The sequence below is a fragment of the Myotis nattereri genome (genome assembly GCF_964212035.1).
Source record: "Myotis nattereri genome assembly, chromosome: 3".
Classification (NCBI taxonomy): Eukaryota; Metazoa; Chordata; class Mammalia; order Chiroptera; family Vespertilionidae; genus Myotis; species Myotis nattereri.
The window spans coordinates 184,464,232-184,491,758 of record NC_138077.1 but is presented as its reverse complement, the minus strand read 5'-3'; the positions used below and the strand labels follow the sequence as shown (position 1 = coordinate 184,491,758).

At 35.7% G+C, this 27,527-nt stretch overlaps 1 protein-coding gene across 1 annotated transcript in view; it reads right to left on the bottom strand.

The window, feature by feature from the left end:
- Positions 1 to 993: 993 nt before the first annotated feature.
- Positions 994 to 27,527, bottom strand: part of STIL (STIL centriolar assembly protein) — a 31,117-nt gene continuing 4,583 nt past the window's right edge. Inside the window, exons 3-11 of the mRNA XM_081088065.1 lie at positions 26,072 to 26,222; positions 21,865 to 21,974; positions 20,717 to 20,831; positions 18,619 to 19,584; positions 14,856 to 15,021; positions 11,130 to 11,361; positions 8,527 to 8,743; positions 6,823 to 7,073; positions 994 to 2,980 (exon numbers count right to left, since the gene is read on the bottom strand). Of these exons, the coding sequence (XP_080944191.1) occupies positions 2,191 to 2,980; positions 6,823 to 7,073; positions 8,527 to 8,743; positions 11,130 to 11,361; positions 14,856 to 15,021; positions 18,619 to 19,584; positions 20,717 to 20,831; positions 21,865 to 21,974; positions 26,072 to 26,222 (2,998 nt within the window). The 3' untranslated portion in view covers positions 994 to 2,190. The remainder of the gene's footprint in view (positions 2,981 to 6,822; positions 7,074 to 8,526; positions 8,744 to 11,129; positions 11,362 to 14,855; positions 15,022 to 18,618; positions 19,585 to 20,716; positions 20,832 to 21,864; positions 21,975 to 26,071; positions 26,223 to 27,527) is intronic.

Below are 27,527 nucleotides of genomic sequence, written 5' to 3'. Positions count from 1 at the left end.
TAAATTGTACCTACACTCTCTTAGGTGAAACACTGAGGGCTAAAGTTACAGAGCACATAGTGCTCTGTTAAAGTGTGGCATTGACAATTCCATTAAAATTTTACTCTAATGCCCGACTGGCATGGCTCAGTGGTTGAGTGTCGAACTATGAACCAGGTCATGGTCTGATTCCTGGGTTGTGGGCTAGATCCCCAGTGAGGGGCAGGCGTGTAGGAGGCAGCCAATCAATGATTCTCATCATTTTTTTTAAAATATATTTTATTGATTTTTTTACAGAGAAGAAGGGAGAGGGATAGAGAGTTAGAAACATCGATGAGAGAGATCGATCAGCTGCCTCCTGCACGCCCCCCACTGGGGATGTGCCCACAACCAGGGTACATGCCCTTGACCGGAATCGAACCCGGGACCCTTGAGTCCGCAGGCCGACGCTCTATCCACTAAGCCAAACCGGTTCGGCTGATTCTCATCATTGATGTTACTGTCTCTCTCTCCCTTCCTCTCTGAGATCAAGAAAAAGATTAAAAAAAAATTTTTAATTTTTACTCCAATGAAGTCCATAAGTGGACTTTCATGCAACTTATTAAAATAGCTAAAGCTTCAAACAATGCCTATGGAAACAAAGGGAAACACAGTATCATTGCTATTTACTCATCTTAACTTTTAACCTGAAAGAGCAACACTGAAGGAAAAGATGCACAAATGGGTCCCTGGCTCCAGTGGGGAACAGCAGAGAACTATCACGTTGCTATACTTGGGCTTGCTAACTATAAATTATCAGATTATTAACTCAGAAAGCCCCAGCTGGGTTGGAAAGTATTTAGAAATCCAAAGTCTGTATCTTTCCAATTTATACATCAAGCTTAGATACTAGTATAAGGCAATATCTTCATTTAACTTCAGCAGAAGAGCTTTATTTCTCAAATGAATGAAGATTTTTTCATTTATATCTAGAAATAACAATTTAAAACTTAATATTTAAGAAGATGAGGGGAGAAGGGAAGCAACTATTGATACATTCAACAACTTGGATAGATCTCAAGGACATTATGCTGCATGAAAACCAATTTCAAAGTTACATACTATGATTCCATTTATATTCTCAAAATGACAAAATTCCAGTGATGGAGAATAGGCCATTGATTGTTAGAGGTCAGGGTTGGCAGGAGGGTACAATTAGTTTCTTTGGGGTAATGGAACAGTTCTTTCTTTACGGTGATTGTGATGACAAAATCTCATAGAGCTAATGTGATAATGGAATAGATAATGAGTGCATGTAGAAACTTGTGAAACCTGGAAGGTCTGTTTTAATTATTAATACTACACCCAATGTCAATTTCTTGATTTTAATCATTTACATGGATATGTAAGATACTATCTTTGGGGGTTGCTGGTGAAGTGTATACTCTTTACTATTTTTGTAACTTTCTGGGGCCTAAAAGTTTTTCTTTTTTTTAAAGTGGAGAAGGATATGCTATAGCAGAGAACAAAGGAGAACAGTCAATCTAGACATTTTTATTAAATTTAATAGGTATTTTAGTTCTATTAAAACATTTGAAAAACTCACAAAGTTTATAAAACACTCATACCCAATAATTTTCTTATTCTGCGATAGGTAATATATAACCCACCATATAGCAAAACTTTTACTTCCACAGGATTTAACAAATATGGATCTTAAGAGGATCTATACACTCCTAGAATAAAAAGATCTTAAATTATTTTACAAAACTTCCCCTTAAATTTAGTAAGGATTGATCTAGCTAATTTAGTCAGGGTCATGATAACTTTATTTTATGTTCTTTTAGGTGATACTGGGCAGATGTAGAGATGCAACATGCTAGGAAAACAGACTTACTTTTCAAAATGTATAAAGAGCAGTTAAGATCCAGAGTTGGATGGTGTCTGTTTACCTAAATTTGTTGAAACAACTAATCTTAGGAGTTTTTCTGTTTGTTTTAAAAAGGTTTCAGTGACACTGAAAGCTCTCTAACAAAGAGAACTTAGCCCTCTTACCAGCCAGCCATCTTCCAATCAGGTCACTTGTTCAGCTCTTTGCAATCAGCTGTTATAAAAAAACAACTGGATGACCCATGTTTAATTAGGAATCCCCAAACTACCAAAGGGTTCTGGCTTCTCTAAGTATCTTCAGAAGACACCTAGTCCTCATATCAGGGCAGGGAGTTAAAAGGTTTAAAATAATTTTGGCAACTGTCTGAGACGCTTAACATCTAAGAAGGTGCCTACAGAATCCATACTATTCATTTGCTTTAAAGTTTCAGAAGGTTTCAAACTTTCAGGAAAAAATGGAGTGTCCCTTTCATTTTCTTTCTCAGGATGTTGGGTAAACTCTGCTTTTCCAGTTCGGAGATTCACTGTAGGACTTGACTTAAGGTTCTTTAATAAAAAAGCTGGGTTTTCATTCAACTGCTGTGCTGCTTTTGGCTGAACAACTTCATTTGTAATATTTCTCAATACTGGCATATCTGTGGGGGTGCCCAAGGATTCACAGTTATTACAATTAATTATTTCACAGGCATTCCTAAAAGGCTCCTTCTGACAATCCAGTTGCTCAGGTATGCATGTGGGATTCTGATTCAATAAATGTTCACTCTTGTTATCTGTGTTCTTTGAAGGTTCCTCTTCATCTTCACTATTGTCACTGCTTTGTATAAGTCCATACCTCTTCATATATTTTTTGGTTGCAAACGACATGTTGTTTGGTGAAATTAAACTAAGCCCCACTGTGCTTCTGTCTGTATTAATATGCAGAAAGCTAAAGGATGAGTCACAGTTATTTTGATTTGATCGAGTGACAGACAGTTGTGACAGCTGATTTTCATTTAAATACTTCAGAGCTATAGCATTTGCCTCCATGCTCAAATCCACACTGTTAGGGCTTAAGCCACTCATGCCAACATTAGCAAATGACATGTAGTTCAATCCAGAGATCACTGCTTCAGGGCTGATGCATGCCAACACACTGAAAGACAAAATGGAATAGGCCATCATTTTATCTTATTTTGAGTACCAAATAGTGTTATTCTAAATGTATCCATCTAAGTAACAAAAGGTCTTCCGCTCTAAGGCTTATGGTGCTTTTTTATCTGAGTGCTCAAACACCTAAGTCTTGATGACCCAGATATATTCAAGGGATAAATACGATAACCTAGAAGGTAATCCATGATTCACAGACTGAAAGTGGAACACAAAACACAAATTAATTTTCCTAGATTTAAACATCAGTCATGGTTTTAAGAGAAAATACAGACCCCCAAATGTAAAAGTCTTTGGTAAAGTAAATATTGGTCAAGTATAAAACAATAAATAAATAAAATCGAAAACATATTTGATAATATAACATAACAAGCTCTGGTAAATAACTAAGAATATTAAATTTTTCATAGTTGAAGAGATTCTATTTGTAATAAATAAACATCAATCAGTCTTTGGATATGGACTACTGTGTGTGTGTGTGTGTGTGTGTGTGTGTATACACTGACTTTCTTTCATTAGATATAACCTTCAACTCACTTTGGCTAGTGTTATCTCGTTAATGTTAACTAATTGACTTGCCTTTCCCTTTATATCATATATACAATAATAGCTGCTAATTTTTATGGATGCCTTATTATGTGCCAGGCACTCTGCTAAACATTATCTTATTTAACCCTCACAGAAACCTTTCTCAGAGAGGTCATCCATATCAAATATCTCAACTTTATTGTCCACTCTAATACCTCACATTTCCCTTCCCCTACTTTTCTGTTTTCTCCTTAGCACTTATGGCTATCTATTAACTCACATTTCTTATTTATTGTCTAGCTCCCTCAGGAAAGTCCACAAATTTCTGTCCTCGTTATAGTATCCCTTGGTGCCTGGTAGCAGGTACTCAATAATTTACCAAATGAATAAAAGTAGGTACTATTATTACATGTATTTTATAGTTGAGAAAACTGAAGAATAGAGATTTTTAACTAATTTCCTTAAGTTGAGCAGCTAGTAACAGGCAAGCTGAGATCAGGTCTGCCTTACTTTCTGGGGTTCTATAACCACTGGTTATTATACTGTATTCAGCAACTTGTATTTTTGCTATCTGTTTTTCTGTTCCCTAAAAATTAGAGCCCTTTGTGTACTACTTGTTGTGGTAAACAGTATATTCTAGGCCAGCAGTTCTCAACCTGTGGGTTGTGACCCCTTTGAGGGTCCAATGACGCTTTCACAGGGGTCGCCTAAGACCATCGGAAAACACATATATAATTACATGTTGTTTTTGTGATTAATCACTATGCTTTAATTATGTTCAATTTATAACAATGAAAATACATCCTGCATATCAGGTATTTACATTACGATTCATAACAGCAGCAAAATTACAGTTATGAAGTAGCAACGAAAATAATTTATGGTTGGGGGTCACCACAACATGAGGAACTGTATTAAAGGGTCGCGGCATTAGGAAGGTTGAGAACCACTGTTCTAGGCAAAGAATAAGCTATGACTTTCCATATAATTCAATGAAGAAATTCAGCCATTTTATATGTGCCAGCCACTATGTGCATCCTTACCTCTACAAAATCCAAGTAACTATCAGGTATTTTCATTCTCATCGTTAATATTCCCTGAAACCAGCGATCTCATCACCAAGCAATGGGAAAGCATGCTTAATACTGCTGGTCCTTATAAAGAATTCTTCCTTAACCTTCTTGGTACTTAATACTTTGGAGAATGAATAAGACGAAATACACACTACCAATTTATCTAGACATTATACTTTTATGATGTAGTATAGTGATAATATCTTCTGAATATACAGTCCTTTTCTACTTTCTTTGCTTATTTACTAAAATTATAAGCAATTTGCATATTAAATCAGAAAACATGCACAACCAGAAAAATACGTATCTACAGATAATACTAATGTAAATAATTGAAATATATTACCTAAAAACTATTCCCTAAAGGCAGCCATACTAAAATGTAAGGGTTCTATATAGATAGCAGGTGATCTGTGCATTCTAACAGACGTTATATAGCTTCTATGTCACAAATGCTACCTCACTCTCCCACACTGTTGGAAGGAATATAAACTGGTACAACTACTTTGGTGGCCAATGGCAACATCTACCAAAACCTCACATGCACATATCCTTTGATCCTACTTATGCAGGAATTTATCCTGCAAAGATACTTGTACAAGTACCTGTAGAATGATTTCACTTAGCATTGCTTGAGATAAGAAATAAGAGATTCAGGCTAAAAGGCCGTTAATAGAGGACTAGGGTTCACTATATTATAGTACATGGGTCCCCCAGACTATTATGTAGCTGTTTAAATGCATGAGAAGGAACTGCATATGCTTATAAAAATAAGCTATAAATGTTAAACAAGAAAATCGAAATCACAACACTCATCACCATTTGTATATATTTGAATATTTCTAGAAGAATATAAAACAAACAAGAGAAATAATCTTGTTGGAGGAGTCTGAGAAGTTTGGGGAGTAGGGGCTTTTGTATTTTATCTGATATTCTTGTGTATTATTTGATGTTTTTTAAAATCATGAAACTATTACTTTTGTAACTAAACTACAGCAACAAAAATAATGAACAGAAAACATGCTAACCTTAATATAATTTCCAGATTTTATCATCTTTAAAAACAAGTATTTGCTAAGGTCAACTTTGATGAAGCGGGATCTAAACAGAAGAACATACAAGCTGGAACTGGTAAGCCTCATGTGACTATCCTCTTGCCTTTTAGATGGCACAACTGCCTACTATCCAGATGCTAGTATAGACCAGTGATGGCGAACCTATGACACGGGTGTCAGAAGTGACACGCGAACTCATTTTTTTGGTTGATTTTTCTTTGTTAAATGGCATTTAAATATATAAAATAAATATCAAAAATATAAGTCGCCGAAACCAGTTTGGCTCAGTGGATAGAGCGTCGGCCTGCGGACTGAAGGGTCCCAGGTTCGATTCCGGTCAAGGGCATGTACCTGGGTTGCGGGCATATCCCCAGTAGGAGATGTGCAGGAGGCAGCTGATCGATGTTTCTCTCTCATCAATGTTTCTGACTATCTCTCTTCCTTCCTCTCTGTAGAAAATCAATAAAATATATTAAAAATATATATATATATATAAGTCTTGCCCTAACCAGTTTGGCTCAGTGGATAGAGCATCGGCCTGTGGACCGAAGGGTCCCAGGTTCGATTCCGGTCAAGGGCATGTACCTTGGTTGCGGGCACATCCCCAGTGGGGTGTGTGCAGGAGGCAGCTGATCGATGTGTCTCTCTCATCGATGTTTCTAACTCTCTATCTCTCTCCCTTCCTCTCTGTAAAAAATCAATAAAGTATGTTTTAAAAAAAAATAAGTCTTTGTTTTACTATGGTTGCAAATATCAAAATATTTCTATATGTGACACGGCACCAGAGTTAAGTTAGCGTTTTTCAAAATGCTGACATGCTGAGCTCAACGGGTTCGCCATCACTGGCATAGACATTATCCCTCCAGGAGGACTTTCCAGACACCAAAATGAATAAAAGCTCATTTCTCTTTTCCCAGGACTCCCAGAGATTTCACTGACATCTTTAACCAGGAGACATCCTACAATATCTCTGTAATTACTTACATAACCCTCTCTCCTACTAAAATGAAGAATCTAAAGGGTAGAGATGATTTCTTATTCATCACACATATAGCAGACACTGAATAAATGATAAATCAATTGAACTAAATGGCAAGCTTATACCTGTTCTCACCAGACTGCTGCAATACATCTAAAATTTATTCATCATTTAGAACAAATTTTAAAATTACCTGGCATGATCCACTTTATGAGCATTTTTCTTCACTTTAGTGGGAGAATCAATTTTTACTCCAAGGCTTCTTAGTTGCTTCAGAGTTGCATTAAGAACACAATCTTTGTCCACCAGTCCCGAATCATGTTTTTTTTTCTTTGCCTGGTAAACATTTTGGGTTCTGGTACGTTCATGGCTGATAATTACTGCTTTGGTAGATGGTTGCTCAGTTTCTTTGGATGAGTTATTTAATAGGTGGTTCACTTGACCCTGATGAAAAGAAAAAGGACATACCTGAAAAATCACTATTAACAATCTTAGGAAATAATAGCATAAGTAAGGACACAGAAAAGCAAAATAATATCTTCCCAAGTTCTAAGGTAAGTACATTTGCAAGTATTATCAGTATTTTAATAAAAGCAGCCCATCGTAATGAATAATTTCATCAGACCCTAGAGGAAACTTAGAATATCTGTTCATGGGTGGTGAGCATACAATGCAAGATATATCCTGTATTATAGGAATGTACACTTGAAACCTACATAGTCTTATTAACAATGCCACTCTAGTAAACTTAATTAAAAAATAAATAATTAAATTCTCAATATCTGTGAATAAAGTTTTGGTACTGATTTAAAAAGAAAAAAGAATGTCTGTTCAGAACTTGTTCATTTAAAAACCTTCAGTTTTAAAATTGCTTGAGTACTATTTTCCAGTGTTTTCAGGACTTATAAGTACATTCTTTATAAACAAAAGTTTTAAACTATGCTTTCATTTTAAAAATGGTAATGTTTCAATTATACATTTTGTAGATCCTTGCTACTTTCAGAATTTGACTTCTTCCTTTTCTCACTTTGAGTGAGAATGAATACCATCTCTGTCCTCCTGGTATTAAAGTGCATCTTATTTCCTAAGCACACAGCTGCTCACATCAGTCTAGGACCTAGCAGGCAAATAATGTGTGTTCATTGAGGAAATCTTATGGCCCTGTGAAGTAAGCTTAATTAGCCTTCAATTTTAAATGAAGAAATCAAATGTTCCAAAGTCTACAATTTGGATGAAAGTGGCAGCCAGGGCTATGTGACCTTTATGTTCCAGTTTACATTCTAACTTTTCCAAGACACCTATTTCCTCCAACCAGAACTATCCCTTTTTGGTCTGCACTGCCTTTGCTTACAGCACTTCTCCACCTGTTCTCCACCTGCCCTAGAGCTGTTTGTTACTGGTATCCATGTGTTATTTCCCCTGGGTTCTCAAAAGCAGAGACTGCCATATTCGTCTTTTATATTATCTATTTTACTTAGTTCACTTTCATAGACTAGGCTACATATTCAATAAAATGCTGCTTACCTAAACCGAAATCAGTAAATATTATCACAAATCTTCTACTTCTTTTCAATGTTCAAACTTTCTGCAAACTCTTGCTTGCTTTTTATGGTACTAACTTCAGTTTGAATTTGGCCTAATATCAACTTTTCTATTTTTAAAATAAGGCTTTATTTCCTGGCTATCTAAGTACCTGACAACTGGAAAACTTATAGTAAGTTACTGAATTCACGTTATCATAATTTATAAAAAGCTAAAAGAAATAAATTATATTAATTTGCAGAAAATTTTTTTATATCAAGGTCCCAATCAGTTTTAAAGGTAGGAAAGGCTTGATTAGTATATCCTAGACTAAATAACTATCTCATAAGAGATGAGATGCTTTACATTTTCTTACCAATAAATCCTGGTATATTTTCTGGTTATCTGATGTTTGATGAGGCAAGGGTTGTTGCATTACTTGCTCAATTTTTGGTTCCTCTGATGTTACAGAGTTGTTACTAGCACCCTCTGTGGGTCCACTCTGTAAGCACATGCTTGTGCTCTCTGCCAGCAGGGAATTCGGAAAGAACACAGGCACATCAGGTTCTTTTCTCACAACTGGAGAAGAGCTGCTAGAAAGGATATAAGTATATGATGTAACTGTTAGTTCTCAAGGTACCTTTCACATATATTTGAAGTACTGTAACTCTGGAAGAAAGCGGTAAGACACAAGCAGTATTCTAGTTTGCATTTTTAGTTCTTAGTGATGGCCATCTCATCTTGATAGGCTGTATATAAGCTGGGACATGATACCTTTTTGAGTTATGTTATTTATAATATATTTAGACAACTTTCTTGGAAAGTTGGAAAACAACCTGTTGATTTCTCCTGAACTAGATGCTTTTTAGAATTTAAAGATAGGAAAGGCTTAATTCATATTTTTTAGATACTCTGAAAATTTTAAATATATTATTTGTTTACTTCAAGTCTTAAAACAGTTAAGATCCTTGTCAAATGAGAGTTCCTAAGTTGACATTTATAATCACATTACATACTTGGTGGTATTTTTCTTCTTTATGCTTTTATGTATTTTTCAAATGAGCATTTATTACTTTCAAAATTAGAATACATATCTATAAAATAACTATGAAAAGCATTATTTAAAAACATTTCTTGTAAAAACAGTAATATGTGGTGATTGTAGAAAATAGGGAAAAGTAATAATAAATGTTAGCTGGCAAAAAAGGCCATACACTCTTTCAGGTACATCATCTCATATACTCTTTATCAAAAAGACCTCTGGGATAGACACTACATTTTATCCCAGGGGTGGGCAAACTTTTTGACTCGAGGGCCACAATGGGTTCTTAAACTGGACCGGAGGGCCGGAACAAAAGCATGGATGGAGTGTTTGTGTGAACTAATATAAATTCAAAGTAAACATCATTACATAAAAGGGTACGGTCTTTTTTTTTTTTTAGTTTTATTCATTTCAAACGGGCCAGATCCAGCCCGCGGGCCGTAGTTTGCCCACGGCTGTTTTATCCTAATTTGACAGATGAGGAAACTGAGGCACAGAGGTTAGTTAGGTAACTGCTTAAAGTTACACCAAGTATAAAGAAAATAAAAGTCACAGGTAATATAATACCTAGAGATAACCTGTTAATTTTTCAGTGTTCCCATCTATATTTTTTCTATAAATATGTATTTTCTCTAAAAAACTGAACCATATTATAGCTTTTGAAGCTGCTTTTAAAAACCTAATATTACATCATGAGTATCTTTCCATTTCATTAAATATTCTTAAAAACAAGTTTTGATCTTTATATAATATTTCATTTTATAGATAGGGTATGAATTTTCTAACCGTACCTGTTCTTTAAAACTCAGCTTATTTTCAATTTTTTCCATACTGTTTAATTTTAACTTGATATGAAGTGCCAAGCACTCATTTGGTACATGATAATCTCAATAAACTATTCGCTGAAATGAATCTCTGTAAAATATCAGTTAAGATATAATTCTAAAAAAAAAAGTCAATAAATTTGATTACCTAAAGTAAAAAACCATTAAATGGCAAAAAACATCAAATAAGGTCAATAGGCAACTGACAAACTGGAAGAAAATATTCACAAAATATACCACAATCAGCTAACATCTCTGCTATATAATGACCTCTAGGAACCAATTTGGAGTGATTTCCAGGATACACTGCCAAGTGAAAAGAGTTTAGGAAAGTATCTAAGGCATGCTACTTTTCTACACTTCATGTAAGAAAGAAATAACATAAAATACAGATATATAAGCTCATTTGTACAAAATAAATACAGGAAAGATAAGCCAGTAACTAAAGAGATCCGATGTAAAAAAAGAAATGGAAAAAGCAGAATTTACAATCAAGGTAGCCCAGAAGAAAAGGAAACAATTTTCTATGTGTTTATCTTTTTACATAGCTTGGTTTGTTAGAACCAGAATGATGTTTCACACACTGAAAAAAACAAAACCAGGGTATGGAAGGACCTCAAAATGGAGTACAAATAGTAACACCTAATGGCAATGCAAAAAAAATAACATAAGGGAATAGGGAAGAAAAAATAACCCAAATAACTTTTTAAACAAAGGTATTTTCACTGAATATTGTAAGGCTAAAGATAAAAACTATACACAAACATACTCTAGTAAATTTACTCTAGTAAAATTCAGGATTTTTAGTAATGCTGAAACTGCCTTATGTGTGCACTAGGACTGAGACTAAGTCAGTGTAGTGTACAGAACGAGAGCCAGGGTTTTCGCTGTTGGGGAAAGAAGTTTTAAATAAGAAAAAAGGGTGTAGGATTGGAATCAGAAGACTGGAATGAAGTCAAGGATTTTCAAATACAGATAGATACATATAGAAATAAATGTAGATGTAGATGTAGGCATGGGTTAACATGCACATAGGAGTTAGATCACCAAAAGAATCTTAGAATTTATACAAAGAAAAAAAGTGGGATAAATATTGAGTCAAAGAGACCTTACTTGGATATAGAAAGTGGCTGATTAAATTCTTCTTCCACAACAATGTTGCTCTCTTCAAAACTGGGGATATCAACTGCTTTTAATGAAGATGCACTACCCGGAGTACTTGTGACTTCATTATTAATATTCACAGAAAAATTCATGTCCTCACTAGAAATCTTGGTATCATCTTGCTTCAGCTGAGAGCCAGGTTCTTGATGATCACCTGCTGCATTCCAAAACAAGCTAGCACCTGGAGATAAAATGTTTTAGCAGATAATGAAACAAATATTCCACTACAAAAATAATTCTCTGATAAACTTTTGTTACATAAGACTATATTATTTTAACAAAATTACCTAGAACTGTTTTCAGATTATATTTCCTTAGAAATGTCACGAAGAGTTAAGTGGAAGGTGAAAAAATAGAAAACTGGGGTACAAAGGGGGAAGGGCATATTCTGGGCCCTGATTCTTCAAGAGCAATGGTTCTCAACCTTCCTAATGCCGCGACCCTTTAATACAGTTCCTCATCTTGTGGTGACCCCCCAATTTCATTGTTATAAATTGAACATAATTAAAGCATAGTGATTAATCACAAAAACAATATGTAATTATATATGTGTTTTCCGATGGTTTTAGGCGACCCCTGTGAAAGGGTCATTTGACCCCCAAAGGGGTCGCGACCTACAGCTTGAGAACCGCTGTTCAAGAGGTATGGTTCTCAAGTGATATGTTTTACATATTAAGGTTCTGAATACAATTTGGTGTGTGTGTGTGTGTGTGTGTGTGTGTGTGTGTGTGTGTATGTGTGTTGATAACTGCTGCTCTAAAAAACAGATAATATATAAAATACAAATCCTTAGGCTTTCTGATTTTGATACTTAAATGCAATATTTATAAGGCTATATTAGGGATGTATCAGACATATGTAATATAAGGCATGTATTTAAAAATCAAATGTTACCCTAATTTTATGGATCAGTTGCATAATTTATTTGCATGTATTACTTGGTTGCTATTTTTCTTTGTCAACTCACTTAATTTTTACCTAGCTTCATCATTTCCAAGAAATCATCAATTAGAAGAGTTATATTTTTTCCCCAATACTTCTAAGAATATACCTACAAAGTGTAAAATATTCATCTGTATACCACCCCAAGTCATCTTTTGAACTCAGCAGTATACATTCTACAATTCAGGAAATATGGCTTTATAAAATGATTTAAATAGTTAAAACCAAAAAGTAAATCCAAGTCAAAATGGACTCTACTTTGTGGCCCACTTGGATAATTTTATGAAAATAATACAAGAATGATTTAATCTTGTATTCACCTAAACATTAAAAAGTTTTAGGGGCAATTTTGAAAAAGTTACATAAGCACTGCTACTCTTTCTGAATATGTATCATTATATATTCTTTGGGGAATTAAGTATTATTATAGAATAAATGTGCTTCTAAGAGCCATTTAATCCAAATAATAGTTTATTTTTCTGTATATAAGTAACAACTCCGAATATGAACACATAAAGTTTTAAAATACTGAATTCTATATATATCATGCTTGAAAACATTTCAAATCATTTCAGAATATAAGTTCAAATGTGAGTAACTTTACTCGATTATCACTTATTCAGCACACATTTAGGTGTTATGTTGTTCCAGATGCTTAGTTTATGACATATACAGATGATAAACAACTGTAATACAGTTATGTACAGAATTTTACAAGAGGGCATAAGAGAAAACTGCACTTCTGGTATGTTTATTTAGCTTACAATATCCACAGCTCCTTCTCCACCATCCCTCTACAACATATACACACACTTTCCCTGGGAACTGTCACCCCTGCAATTAACTAAGATAGAGCCCCAGGAGATATGTTCCTGTTATGTGATTCTCAATGCCTTACCATTGAATCAGACAATAAAATCTAACCCAAACTTGGCCATTCAGGTTCTCTGCAATTTTTTTAAAAATGTATTTTATTGATTTTTTTAAAGAGCAGAAGGGAGAGAGATAGAGAGTTAGAAACATTGACGAGAGAGAAACACTGATCAGCTGCCTCCTGTACACCTCCTACTGGGGATGTGCCCACAACCAAGGTACATACATGCCCTTGACCGGAATCGAAACTGGGACCCTTCAGTCCTCAGGCCGACGCTCTATCCACTGAGCCAAACCAGTTACAGCAGGTTCTCTGCAATTTGATACTGGGATTGACTTGGTTTGTGCTTATGCTAGAACTACGTAACACATAAACTTTGGAACTCTGGGTGAGCTATATTTTGTAATGTAAAGCACTGAAGACTGCAGAAAGAGCTGAGTAAAAGAGCCACAAAGAATAATTGGGTGGTCCTAACAGTAATCTAGTTTCTAATTGTCTTTTTCCTGAAGTCTAGCCCCATTCTTGGCCTTGGCTTTCATGAAACATCCACATTTTCTCGCAATAAATTCTCCTTCCTTGCTTAAATTAGTTCAAAGTGGTTTATGTTGTAGCCAAAGAACCTACACTGAGTAATACAATTTATGAATGTGCATGAAGTTTTTGCTACCCTCACTCTTTGCTCCCCTCCAGAAAAAGAATATAGAAGTCTGTCTTCATTCTTTATTATCGCTCTTAAATTTTTATTCTCTGGCTGAAATCTTCATCTGTCACTTTTGCAAATCTTATGTCATCAACTCACCTCCACTCTTCATTTCCAAAGTAGCTCAATCTCAACAGATTGGACTAAACTCATCCACTCTCCTTGGCTTCTCTAACTTGCCTCCTTCTGTTCAATATTATCACCATTCCCTCTATCATCCAGGCTTAAAATCCTGGGGTAACTTTTAATTTTAGAATAATTCTAGTCTTATAGAGAAGGTAATAGAGAGTTCCAGTATATTCTTCATCTAGTTTCCCTTGATGTTAACATCTTATAATACCATGATACGTTTTTCAAAATCAAGAAACTAACATTGGCACATTGCTATTAACTAAAACTAGAGACTTTATTTGGATTTCAGCAATTTTCCCACTAATGTTCTTTTTCTGTTCTAGGATCCAATTTAGGATATGATACTGCATTTAGCTTTGAATCTCCCTCTTCCTCAATGGCTATATTCAATCAGTTATCAAAACTTAACATCTTACATGACTCTTCCTCTTCATTCTTATCACCACTACCCTATGTAGCAGACATCTTGCTGGAACCTGAGGACACAAAGTTGTTTTTGAAGATTTCATGGTTGTGCCTTCAATGTTGCTTACCAAATAAAGTAGATAGTCCTTTGTAAAAGATGTAAAAAAGGCTCTCCTTAACATTGTAATGTAGAGTACTGAACAACTCAGGGCCCTGGGTTTCTTTACTGAGCCCATATTATTTTCTCTACCCAATCTGTTCTGTCATCTCTGAATTCCACCTACTAAAATTCTACATACCCTTCAAGGCCCAGATTCAGTAACAGTGCACTGATGAAACCTTCCCTGATCTCTCACACTACAGATGGTTTATCTTATCAGAATTGGGTCCAGCCTGGGAAAGTAGCAAAACAATGTATTTTGTTATGTAGTTTCATAACTGTTTTCAGGTATACTTTTACTTCATCAAGAGGAAAATTACACAAAAACTTTAAAAAGTTATACTTCATTACCTTGGTCTTGGTTCTATTTGTACCATGCACCAATTTCAATGTAAAAACATTTTAAAGTAGACATGAAAAGCATTTTAAAAAATTCCTTACAAATTAAAAAAAAAAAATTACCTGTGCTCACAGCAATGCTTACACTTTTTCTCATGTGTAAACCAGGGGGTGACTGTGCTTCCATGGAAACCAACTCCACTTGTCTTGCAGTCTGCCCCTTGTTTTCAACGGTAGTTGTCTGAGGGGAACAGGATTGAAGAGACTGTGCTTCCAATAAACGCTGAATCTGTAACAATTAAAAACATACTTTAAACCGAGTGAGTTTAAATATGAATTACATAGTGCCCCAGTTATAAATATAACTGAACTTTAACTATATTTTCTAACATTTAAACTAGATAATACCATAAAACTTATTCAATGTAGAGAATCATTATCATTTGTTATTAAGAAACACTTTGGGCTATATATAAATTTAAAAGTGGATTAGCATTCCTAAATTGACACTCATGTAGAAAAGCTTAAATGTTAACAATTCAATCCTACATTTCATTAAAAATTTCACTTAAAAATTAAAAGTATGGTAGAAGGTATATCTCAACTCCATGTACCAAATGTTAAACATAATCAGAATTGCCCATGGTTGGCCATGCTGAAACTGGAAATATTAATAATAGCTAACAGTTACTTAGTGCTTCCTGTTTATGTGACACTAATCCTAAGAGCTTTTATGTAGAATTTTACAACCTATGAAGAACATATTAGATACATTTTATAGATTAGAAAACTTCAGGCATTAAAAATTAACAAGACCCAAGGTCACATAATTAAAAAGTAGCAAAGCTGAGGCTCCACCACCAAAAACGTCCCCTCCTCCTTTTTAAATTGAGGTATAATTCACATACGATAAAATTCATCCCTTTAGAGTATACAATTCTATTTTTTTTAGTATATTTATGAAGTTTATATTCATCAATCCCCCCAAAATCTCTATACCCATTAGCAGTCTCTCTCTGTAGCCCTGGCAACCAGAAATTTTTGTCTCTATAGATTTACTTATTCTGGATATTTCATATACACACAACCATACAATATGTGGCCTTATTATCTTAATTTTTCACTCAGCATAATGTTTTCAAAGTTCATTCATGCTATAGTATCTATCAATACTTTATTCCTTTTGATGGATGAATAATATCCCATTGCATGTATATGTCACATTGTGTTTATCCATTCATTAGTTGATTGATATTTAGGGTGTTTTTCATTTTGGGCTATTATAAATAATGGTGTTATGACATTTATATACAATTTTTTGTGTGAATATTTATTTTTGATATATACTTAAGAGTGGAAGAGCCTCCCTTTCTAAACAATGTGATTTTCTACTTCCCTATAAGTTATACTATTGTGTTCATCTCACCTCATTAATTTTAGGTTAACTTTATTAGTATAGAAAAGTAAGTTTTATTAATTAATTGTTAAAATCAGTAGAACTTTAAACTGCATTAATACAAAATAGTTTATGTACTTTTAGGAGATAAACTAGCTGTAATTTGCTGAGTACTTACTATAGCCAGGTCCTACACTAAGTACTTATATAAATATATAAAAGCCCAAGTGACCGAACGACTGAATGACCACTCACTATGATGTGCACTGACCACCAGGGAGCAGACGCTCAATGCAAGAGCTGCCCCCTGGTGGTCAGTGCGCTCCCACAGCCAACCTCCCACTGTCCCTCCCTCTGGCTGACCAACCTCCTTCGGCCCCTCCCCTCAGCGGAACTCCCACTGCCCCAATCCGCCCTGATTGTTGGCCAGGCCGAGGAACCCCACCCATGCACAAATTCATGCACTGGGCCTCTAGTACATGTATAATACACATGAGTACATGCAATAGCAATCACTACTCAAAATTTACAGATGATAAAGTGAGGTTTAGAGAAATCACCTATGAAACACTGTGTAGGACACTGATTATAAAGCTATAGTGATTAAATTGAATGGTATTGGTGCTAGAATAGATAGATCAACAGAGCAGAATACAGCACCAAAATAGATGTAAACACATGATACTTTCATCATACAATACAAACGCATTTCTAAATCATTAAAAAAAATATATTATTCAATATATTTATATGGGGCCAGACATCTGAGAATTATGAAAAATACATATCTCGCCTGGCCAGTGTGGCTCAGTGGTTGATCATCAACCTGAGTTGTGGATTTGCTCCCCACTCTTAGATGGGCACATGCAGGAGGCAACCAATCAATGTGTCTCTCTCTCTTGATGTTTCTTTCTTTCTTTCTCGCTCTCTCTCTCTCTCTCTCTCTCTCTCTCTCTCTCCATCCCTCCCTCAAAGGAAAAAATATCCTCAAGTGAGGATTAATAACAAAAAATTCACATGAGCAAAATACTACATGTATTTAGCATAGAAGCATTTTTTATATCGCATTTTATATTATCCAAGTATAGTGATTCAGATCATTGAGATTAGAGCCAGTAATCTATAATTTACATTCTGATTATGTAAATCCCAATTAACTGAGATTTTTAGCCTCTAAGTTCGTAAATTTGCAAAATGTCATTATCTTTTGGTTTTGTAAAATGCAAACACTATGATTCCAATTTTATAAAACAAAGATTAAAAAAAAATCCCACATGTATATATGCCCATTATACTTATATTTGCATAATTACAGGATCATGGGGGAAAAAATGAAGTATATTTTGGGCTGTTTCCATTTGCACTGGGGTGTGGGGGAAAGAAAGGAAGGAATGATCTGGGGTAGGTATGCGGAAGAGGGCTGTCAGTAAGAAAAGGAAAAAAAGGCAATACTTAAAGACTCGACTGTGCAAGAATATCGTTAAAAGACTAAGAACTCTGCCATAAAGACCAGAGGAAAGGAAACTTTCAGAATAAAATGAGTGGAACAAGCCTACTATAGATACTAATACACTAAAGAGGTTCTAAAACTCTTGTCTTAGGGTTAAGTATACATACTATATAGGGTTCACAAACTAGAGCCGTATCAGAATACATTGTGCAGCCCTTATACAAGGTGGGGCAAAAGTAGCTTTACAGTTGTGAGTACGTGCAACAAAGAGTTTATTCTTGTATTATTATTTTACACTGGGGGTGGAGGGGTGCCCCTCAGCCCAGCCTGCACCCTCTCCAATCTGGGACCCCTCGGGGGATGTCCAACTGCCAGTAGTAGGACATCCCTCTCACAATCCGGGACTGCTGGCTCCCGATCGTTCGCCTGCCTGCCTGATTGCCCCTAACTGCTTCTGCCTGCCAGTCTGATCACCCCCTAATAACTCCCCTGCCAGTCTGATTGACACCTAACTGCTTCCCTGCCAGCCTGATCGCCCCCAACTACCCTCCCCTGCCGGCCATCTTGTGACCACATGGGGCGGCCATCTTGTGAGGGCATGATGGTCAATTTGCATATTACCTCTTTATTATATAGGATATAAGCAATTGTAAACCTACTTTTGCCCTACCCTGTATTTAGTTGTCTATAAAAATTTAGTAAGGTATATAGGCTTTTCATTAGAAGCAAAAAATGAAAAGAAAACTACAATTATGTTGTAGGTTAGGATACGCACAAAACAGAAAAATGAAGGCTTGTTTTCTAGTCCTGATTCTACTCCCAATTAGCAATGTGTCATTAGGTAAGTTATTTTCTCTCTCTAATCCTCATTTTACTTATCTGTAAAACAAGGGCCAGAATTCAGTTTCCAAGGCTCCTTCTAATTCTGACATTCTACAATTCCACTCCATAACATATAATTACTGAAGAGTTGCTGGTTATTTTTCAGAAACCACTTTAATACCAGAAATTTTAAAGAACTAAGAAAGCTCCCAGCAAACCTGTGCCTGAAGTAGTCTCAGCTGTCTGTCTTGTTCTGTGAGGAACCTATATGCATCTGGAGATAGTCCCATCATTCCATTATCTGACTCAGTCTTGGGTGTGTGCATGCACACTGCACAAGGCTGCAGGTTATAGGAGTCCACATGTGAAGGTAGTCTTGCTACAGGCGACGGCTCTACGTTGCTGTGGGGAGAGCAACCACCCATGCTTCCTTGAGGTCTCAAGGCTACAGGACTACTTGAAGAATAGAATGCATTATGACACAGAGCTGGACATCCACTTGGGTGAAATAATGTATGCTTTTGAAGTGCTTCAGACTGGAGGTCTTGAACGGATCCTATGGTATTCATTCCTTGCCAAGAATTTATTGGATTATACCGAATATGGCCATGATGCTGACAACAAGTGCAAACATTTGTGGAATAGTAAGATGGTGATGGAGGAGTAGGTATCTGAAATTCCATTGGTTTTCCTGAATTATGAGGTAAAAAAGTAAAATTGTGTGGGTGGGACTGTGGGGCATGAGAAGACTGCCTGGAATTAAATGTGGAAGCTCTTATTGAATACTCTTCTTTGTGTGCATTTCCAGAAGAAACTGTTTGAACCTTTTCAGATGCATTAGAAGGTAGCCCGTTAAGAGAAGATGGTTTAACACTATTCCTTATCTGGGTGTTCTCATTCTGGCAAGTAGCTAGCTGTTGAATTTTGCAGTGTCTCAAGGAAGTAGTGCCCTGGCTTAATTGATTTGGAGCCTTCAAGGAAGGCTCTCCAACTTCAGCTTCTGGACTGTGTTTCTCATCATAAAGCTGGGATTGCAGTGGTTCCAAGTGTTCAGACTGGTTAATCAACAAAGGAGGATTTTCATTATTCACCATTTCCAAAGGATTAGGCAGAGGGTTTGAGTCAATGAAATTGCTATCCAACACAAGTGAAAGTTCTGGAACTGATGGTTGGATCTTAGAAACCTGTAAATGAGAAAAAAAATGAAAGAGGAAAAGTATTTCTTAGGAAAAAGACATATGCTTCTCTTTTCTTAGTCCAGTATTTCCCAAATTATATACAGTTATTTATCAAAAAGGGTTTATTCTTTATGTAGAATATTTTCTGGGCATCTTCTATGTGCTAGGCACTAGTAATACAATTGTGAGCAAAATAAACAAGGTGCTTGCCTGAAAAGAATGAAACTAAGCATCTCACAAACTTATATAATGATGGAACTCCTTTTATTGGGACACTGATTGACATTACTTAGGTCACAGATCACAGTATGAGAAACTATTCTACAATAGATGTTTTTACTCTTTCTGCAAAAAAATTATCACAAGCAAAATCCTTCAACAGATTTAGTAGCAAATAATGTTTCTGAATCTTGGATAACAAGGAATCTTCCAATAAATATTTCAGAATATTTCCCCACTCAGCAAAATTACTGTTATTTTTTTTACTGATACCAACTGAAAAGAGCTGGAAGAGAGCAGGAAAGAGTAAACAAAATATTCACTGTGCTAAATTTGGTTGTAACTTGATATTGCTTTAAAAAAATCTTTCCCATTCCTTTTCCTTCTAATAAGCCATTAATCCAATTAAGGCACAACAATCCTAAAATAACCCACTGGTTGGCTGCAATAAAAAAATTATGGCAGGAGATATTAGCAATCTCCAAAAGCAAACAGCATGTTTTCTCAGAATACGGTAGAAAGGCCCAATGTCAAGCTTTAGTAATACAGCATGGAATGTTGAGAAAATATGTTTGAGATATTTTAATATGGGTTAAAAGCACCAGATTCTGAAACCAAACCTTCTGAATCAGAATTCCAGTTTTACTACTTACTAGCTATGTAACACTGGGCAAGTAACTTAACCAATCTGTGTCTCAATTTTCTCAGGGAATAATATGTACTTATGACACATGTATCTACATAAAATAATTATATTTACCTGTGAAGAATATATATAGATATAGACACATACATATAGGTAGATATATCTTAGAATAAAATTTCAATAAGTTTTAGGTTGCATTACTGAGTGCTTTAACATGAAGAGACTTTTAGGTTTCTAACCACCAAGGTGAGTACTTTTTAAGTTCAGTGATACCTTCTGACTCACTGGATGAGGACTAGGAACTGGTCTTGGAGAAAGATCTTCATCTTCAACACCAGAGTCGTGATCATTTATTGGCATTTTCCCTGGAGATAACTTTTGGGCAGATCTAAAGAGTAGAGGGGAAATAAGAAAAAGTCTTCAGTAATCTAGTGTTTGTTCTTTCTTTTTGAAGTTGAAGAAAGTGCTTTCGTAACCCACAGTCATATCTGGATCATTTAACTTAATGTCTGACAACCACAGATTATTTTATTTTTCAGGCCTATGTTAGTTGCCCAGGACAGCTGGCCCAATCGGACTCATGCTTAATAAAATATCCCTTTGCCTGAATATGGCATATTTACTAGTAACCTAGTTATTCTTAATGTTACAAGAAATGAAAAGTTACTGAGCATCTTTTGTTTAACCACTTGGAGGAATGTAGAAATAAATAAGGCACAGCACCTGCCATCAAAAACTTTATAATCTGGTGATAAATACGTATTTACTGTCTTAAACACACCAAAGAATGACATGGAGAATACAGAATGATATGCCATACACCTCAGTGCAGCATGGATATGACACAAAGAGCCAGTGACCTGAACAGGGTAATGAGATAGATCACATGGCAGCAGGAACCTACTGTCAAAGACCAAGATGCAAATTAAAACACCTCAGCAGACAGCAGGCAGCATGGATGGATGATATACTGACCCCCAAAGTCACAAACTGTTATTTAATTAATAATCCCCAACTGTATTTGCTTTAAAAGTTTTAAAACAAACTATTTCTTTTTCAGTAGAGAAATTATTTTTGAATAGTAGTTTATCTGATAGGCCCAAGTTTTAAAACTAAAAGGAAGGGAAGAAACAAGCAAAAGGCAAACTAACCAAAAACAGGATGCTTCTTCCTAAGCAAGATAACTGCTTGACAAATACTTTTTCCCTTTATGTAAAAAATCAACTCAAATAAGACCCATATTAGAGCTGCCACTTCATTAAAATTATCATCCAACTACTGAGTATGAAGGAATGCATTTAAAGCAAAAACATATAAGATATACAAACAATTTCATCAGAAATAATTGGGGAGTTAATTACTCATTAAAAACTAATGAAAATAACTTCGAAGTACAAAGATAATAAAAGTGTATCATTTACCTCTTAATTGAAAGATTCTTACAAACTTTGTTGAAAAACTCTGTTTCTGCATTTTGGCTTTTAGCACTCAGTTCAAAATGTATTGGATTCTTGTCAGAAGGTTCAACATTCTGAAATAAAGTAGGTCATATTTTGAGATGTAATTTGACATGTATAACACCAGAGAATTCTATTTACTAGGTGTACCAATTAATAATGGCAGATTTCGTAATCAAAGAAAACATGATAATTTCAAGAGAAACATCAAAAGTGCTTTATTCAGCCGAAACCGGTTTGGCTCGGTGGATAGAGCGTCGGCCTGCGGACTAAAAGGTTCCAGGTTCGATTCCAGTCAAGGGCATGTACCTGGGTTGCGGGCACATCCCCAGTGGGAGATGTGCAGGAGGCAGCTGATCGATGTTTCTCTCTCATCGATGTTTCTAACTATCTCTTTCCCTTCCTCTCTGTAAAAAATCAATAAAAAATATATTTTTTTAAAAAAAGTGCTTTATTCAAAGTAATGTCCATCGCTAGCTACACATTTCCCCCATCTTTCAGGTAATTTGTGGATACCACCCCAATAGAACTTTTCTTGTTTTGAGGCAAACCATTCAGAGACCTAATTTTCCATTTCTTCGTACGTTTTGAAGTACTGCTCAGAAAGTGCGTGTGCCATTGATTAGAATAAGTGGTAATCTGAAGGAGCAAGGTCTGGTGAATACAGCGGGTGGGTTAATACTTCCCAGGCAAGATCTTTTAACGTGTCTTTAACTGGTTTTGAAGTGTGTGATGGTGCGTTATCATGAAGCAAAATTACTTTGCCATGTCTTCTGGCCCATTCTGGTTGTTTTATGATCAAAGTGTGGTTCAAATTGATTATTTGTTGTTGGTAGCGATAAGTATTAATGGTTCTACCTCGTTTTAGAAGCTCATAATACACCACACCTTCCTGATCCCACCAAACGCAGAGCATTGTCTTCTTTCCGAAGCAATTTGGCCTTGCAGTCGATGTTGATGGTTGACCTGGATCAACCCATGATTTTGTGCATTTGGAATTCTCAAAATAAATCCATTTTTCATCGCCAGTCACAATTCGATACAAAAAAGACTTTCTTTCGTGCTGTTGAAGCAACATTTTACTGATGACTTTTCGGTTTTCCATTTGTCTTTCGTTCAGTTGAAGTGGCACCCATTTTCCTTCCTTTAAAATCTTTCCCATTGCTTGTAAATGATCGGAAATTGTTTGCTGAGCAACATTTAATCTTTCTGCAAGTTGTTTTTGAGTTTGACACGCATCTTCATCCAATAATGCTTGTCATTGTTGGTCTTCAAACTTTTTCGGTTGACCTGGACGTTCTTTGTCTTTCACACTGAAATCATCACTTTTAAAGCATTTAAACCAGCGCTCACAAGTATCTTGAGATGGGGAGCATGTTCACCATAACTTCCCAAAATATATAACTTCTTCTTCAAAATAATGAATTATAACTTCCCGCAAATGCATTTTTTTGGCACGAAATTTGACATTTCTAAGTGTAAAAATATCTATGATGTTAACACCTTCAGCAAATTTGACATATTAAGTTTTGAAGCTTGCTGTCAACACAACAAAACAGCATATATATCAAATTGCATATATATCAACATATGTGTAACTCCATCTATTGAAAAAAATCTGCATTATTAACTGGTATACCTAGTAGATGAAAAGTAGCTCTGAATCACTGGGGAGAGGGAGATTTCTGATTTCTATAACTGTAACCTTTTATATTAAAAAAGCATTTTATTGAGATACTAGTGGCCCAGTGCATGAAATTCATGAATGGGTGCAGTCCCTAGGTCTGGCTGGTGATCCAAGTGCAAGCATCTGGCATGGAAGGGCAGGTCCCAGCTGACCTCTGGGCCCTGGGCAGCACCTGGGTCCCCGGGCCCCTGCGTGCCCCTCCTCCGCCTGAGTCACAGCGCCTGAGTTCCATGCAAAGATGCGGTGAGCGGAGATGCGGTGAGCGCGGCCGCATGTAGAGGGCTGGGGAGCAGCATGGGCCTCTGGGCCGCCCAGTGGTGCCACTGAGCAGGCAGCATGCTCTCTCTTGGCCAGCCTCGCAGACCAGCTCCTGCACGAACCCACGGGGAGCCCGGCTCACCCAGAAGAGGCCATGCGGGTGCAGGGTGGGCTCCTTGCGGGCGCCCAGCACCTGAGCACGGGGCCTTCCCCAGCACACGAGCCCTGGCGTCCTGGGGGAGGGTAGCAGGGGGAGTGAGAGCGAGCTCAGAGGACACCCCGCATTCTCACCTCACCTCCGTCCCCGTCACCCCCCCCAGCCGCCCCCAGGTAGCCGGCGAGAGGTCACAGTGCATCGCCAATGCCCGCCATGTTCCACACCACCCCCCTGGTGGTCAGCCCACATCATAGCAAGCAGTCAAACTCCTGGTCTGAGGGGACAATTTGCATATTAGGCTTTTATTATATAGGATAATTGACATATAACATTAGTTTCAGGGTACAACATAGACTCGATATTTGTATATATTATGAAATGCTCACTACAGTAATTGTATTAACACCTATTATCATATAGATAATAGGTGTTAAGTCCAATTTTTGTTTTCTTATGATGAGAACATTTAAGATCTACTCTCTTAGCAATTTTCAAATATAACTGACTCTTAAACAAAATAGGGGCTGGGGTGCCAATATTCCGAGCAGGAAAATACACATATAACATATAACAATAGTTGGACCTCTGGCATACCCAGATTCCCAACCTCAGAGTTGGCCCTTGAACAGTGTGGGTTTGAACTGCGCTGGTCAACTGAAAATAAATAGATAGATAGATAGATAGATAGTATACAATATAGTAATTATAATCATCAGGCTGTACATTACAGCTCTAGAACCTACTTATTTTATAGCTGGAAGTTTGTACCTTTATAGTACCTTCACCCATTTCTCTCACCTTCCTAACTCCACCTCTGGCAACCACCAATCTGTTCTCTGTAGTTACGTTTTATTTTTTTAGATTCCACATATAAATGAGATCATATGCTATTTGTCTTTCTCTGTCTATTTCTTAGCATATGCCTTCATGCTAAGTGACAAGTGCCAAAATTTTCTTGTTTTTAATGTCTGAATAATATTCCATTATATAAGTACCATGTTTTCTTTATTCATTCACCTATTGATGGACACTTAGGGTTGCTTCCATGCCTCAGCTATTGTAAATAATGCTGCAGTGAACATGGGGGTGCAGTTATCTTTTTGAATTAGTGTTTTCATTTCCTCCAGATAAATACCCAGCAGTGAAATTGCTGGATCGCATAGTAGTCCTGTTTTTATGTAACTACCTCTTTTATACTGTCCATGTCCCTGCTACAAAAGTAAAGTATTAATCACCTGTATTATATAACTCCCTCAATAAATAGGGATTCAGTTAAAAGGGTAACTTTAAACTGATACAACCTAAAGAATAAAATGAGTAAATGATGTTTCTAAAGTAGAAATAAATTAGATTTTGTTTAAGATGATTATATTTACGATTAAAATGCAAAAACTTAACTCATAAACTGATACAACCTATAAATAAAATGAAATCAGGCACAAAATAAGATCTGAGTGAAAACACATGGTTATTCAGTTACTCAATATTTTTTGTAATAAAATGCAGAATTTTTTTATTATTGATCTGAGATCTAGAACTAATCATTTTACTGAAAATTGTTTTTTGAATGTTTTTACAAAATGACACATATGTATTTTTATGTATTTATTAGCTACAGCAACAAGATATTCTGATTTCTGGGATTATATACTAGTGTGATTAACACTGACTTTTAAGTGTGAAAAACCATCAGTTACACCCCTATATTTTAAAAGTAATAATTAGGACAAAGAAAACACTAAAATTACAAATTAACTCTCCATATCATAAAATGATACAACATGTAAATTATTGATATCGCGTTCAAAGGTTTTAGGGAGAAAAAAAGGCAAGCTATTCTGTGAATAACCTTTGACCCCGTATTATAATTTAGTTCTGGAAATATGACCTAAAGTTAATGAAGCAAAATTAACCATAAATGAATAAAGTAATATTTAGTAAGATTGATTATAAATACACAAAGCCTAATAGTTACTTTGGATACTGGGCTTAAACTGACAACATGCAAAAAAAAAACACCCTGATAACATGCAACTCTAAACAATCATTAATCAAATCAAATCACTTACTTTAAAAAGATGTAACGTTTCCTTGCTGGTTAGTAGCTGGAATCGAAGGTCAGGTAACCTGCCATCGCAAGGGAGGCATTCATAAAACTCAGGATCCTTATGTGTCACAGAATATAGAACTACAATAAAATTTCCAGATTCTGAAAAAACCCTGGATGAAAAAATGTCAGTTAATTAAAATTTACTGAGGGCAACAAGAGTATACTCAAAGAACTCTATATGAATCTCTCAATCTAGTTAATAGACTAAAATTTTTGGGAGAAAACTGGGGAGCAAATTCATGTTTACTTTTTAATGCTATTAATTTATAATTTCATTGATTTTTTTTCCTAAGAGAGGGGAGGGTGAGAGAGAATAGGAGAGAGAGGGAATAGGAGAGGGAGAGAGAGAGAAACACTGATTTGTCATCTCACTTATTTATGCATTTATTGGTTGATTCTTGCATGTGCCCTGACCAGGGATCAAACCTGAAACCTTGGCATATTAGGACAATGCTCTAACCAGTGGAGATACCTGGCCAGGGCAATTTTTAATTTTTAAATACATTTTATTATGCCCTAACCAGTTTGACTCAGTGGATAGAGCGTCAGCCTGCGGAATGAAAGGTCCCAGGTTTGATTCCGGTCAAGGGCATGTACCTTGGGGTTAGCCAAGATCACTGATCAGAATGCTCTAAAGTACCTAAGCTACGCTAAGCAGTGCTGACTCCTCTTTGGTTCAAACCTTCCTTGAAAGGGTTAACAGTAATTAAAGAATTCAAGTATTAAAAAAATTCCTTAATGCTTCAGACTGAACCCATACTGAGCCTCAAAATTAATTTTACTGAGCATTTACTGTCAGTAATAACTTAAAGCAAGCCCAGTCATTGACAAATAACTGTAATAATACTCTAAAATGAACATTTTTTTTTATTGCAAATAAAACTATCTTGTAAAGTTAAAAATTAAAGGTAAAAAGCAGAACTTTAAAAGCATCTGAAGAAAGCACAAGAGATTTTTTTTTACTTTAATAAATACTCCTGGAGTGGGCAAATCCTTTCTAAGTAAGATAGGAAAAAAATTTATAAATATGAATTTTTCAAAGAAAGTCTGTTTAGAAAAAACATCATTAATCAAAGTTAAGTCAAATGACAAGCAGGAGGGAAAAAAGTTTTGCCATATAAATATAAATATTATTTCTCTACATATTTTACATATATAGGGTGTCCCAAAAAATGTATATCAACTTTAATAGCCATTAGCTAAATTATAAAAGTGAAATGTATTTTAATAAACACTGCCTTTATAATTATTCAAAGTGTGTATATCCATACATGGCAGTCTTTTTGAAGGGCAATTTAGCATTGTATACCAAAATTTAAAATTACACTCTTTGACCAGAAAGAACACTTTTAGGAATTTATTCTACAAATACATACATACATACATGTACACATACACAGTCAAGCACTGCTTAA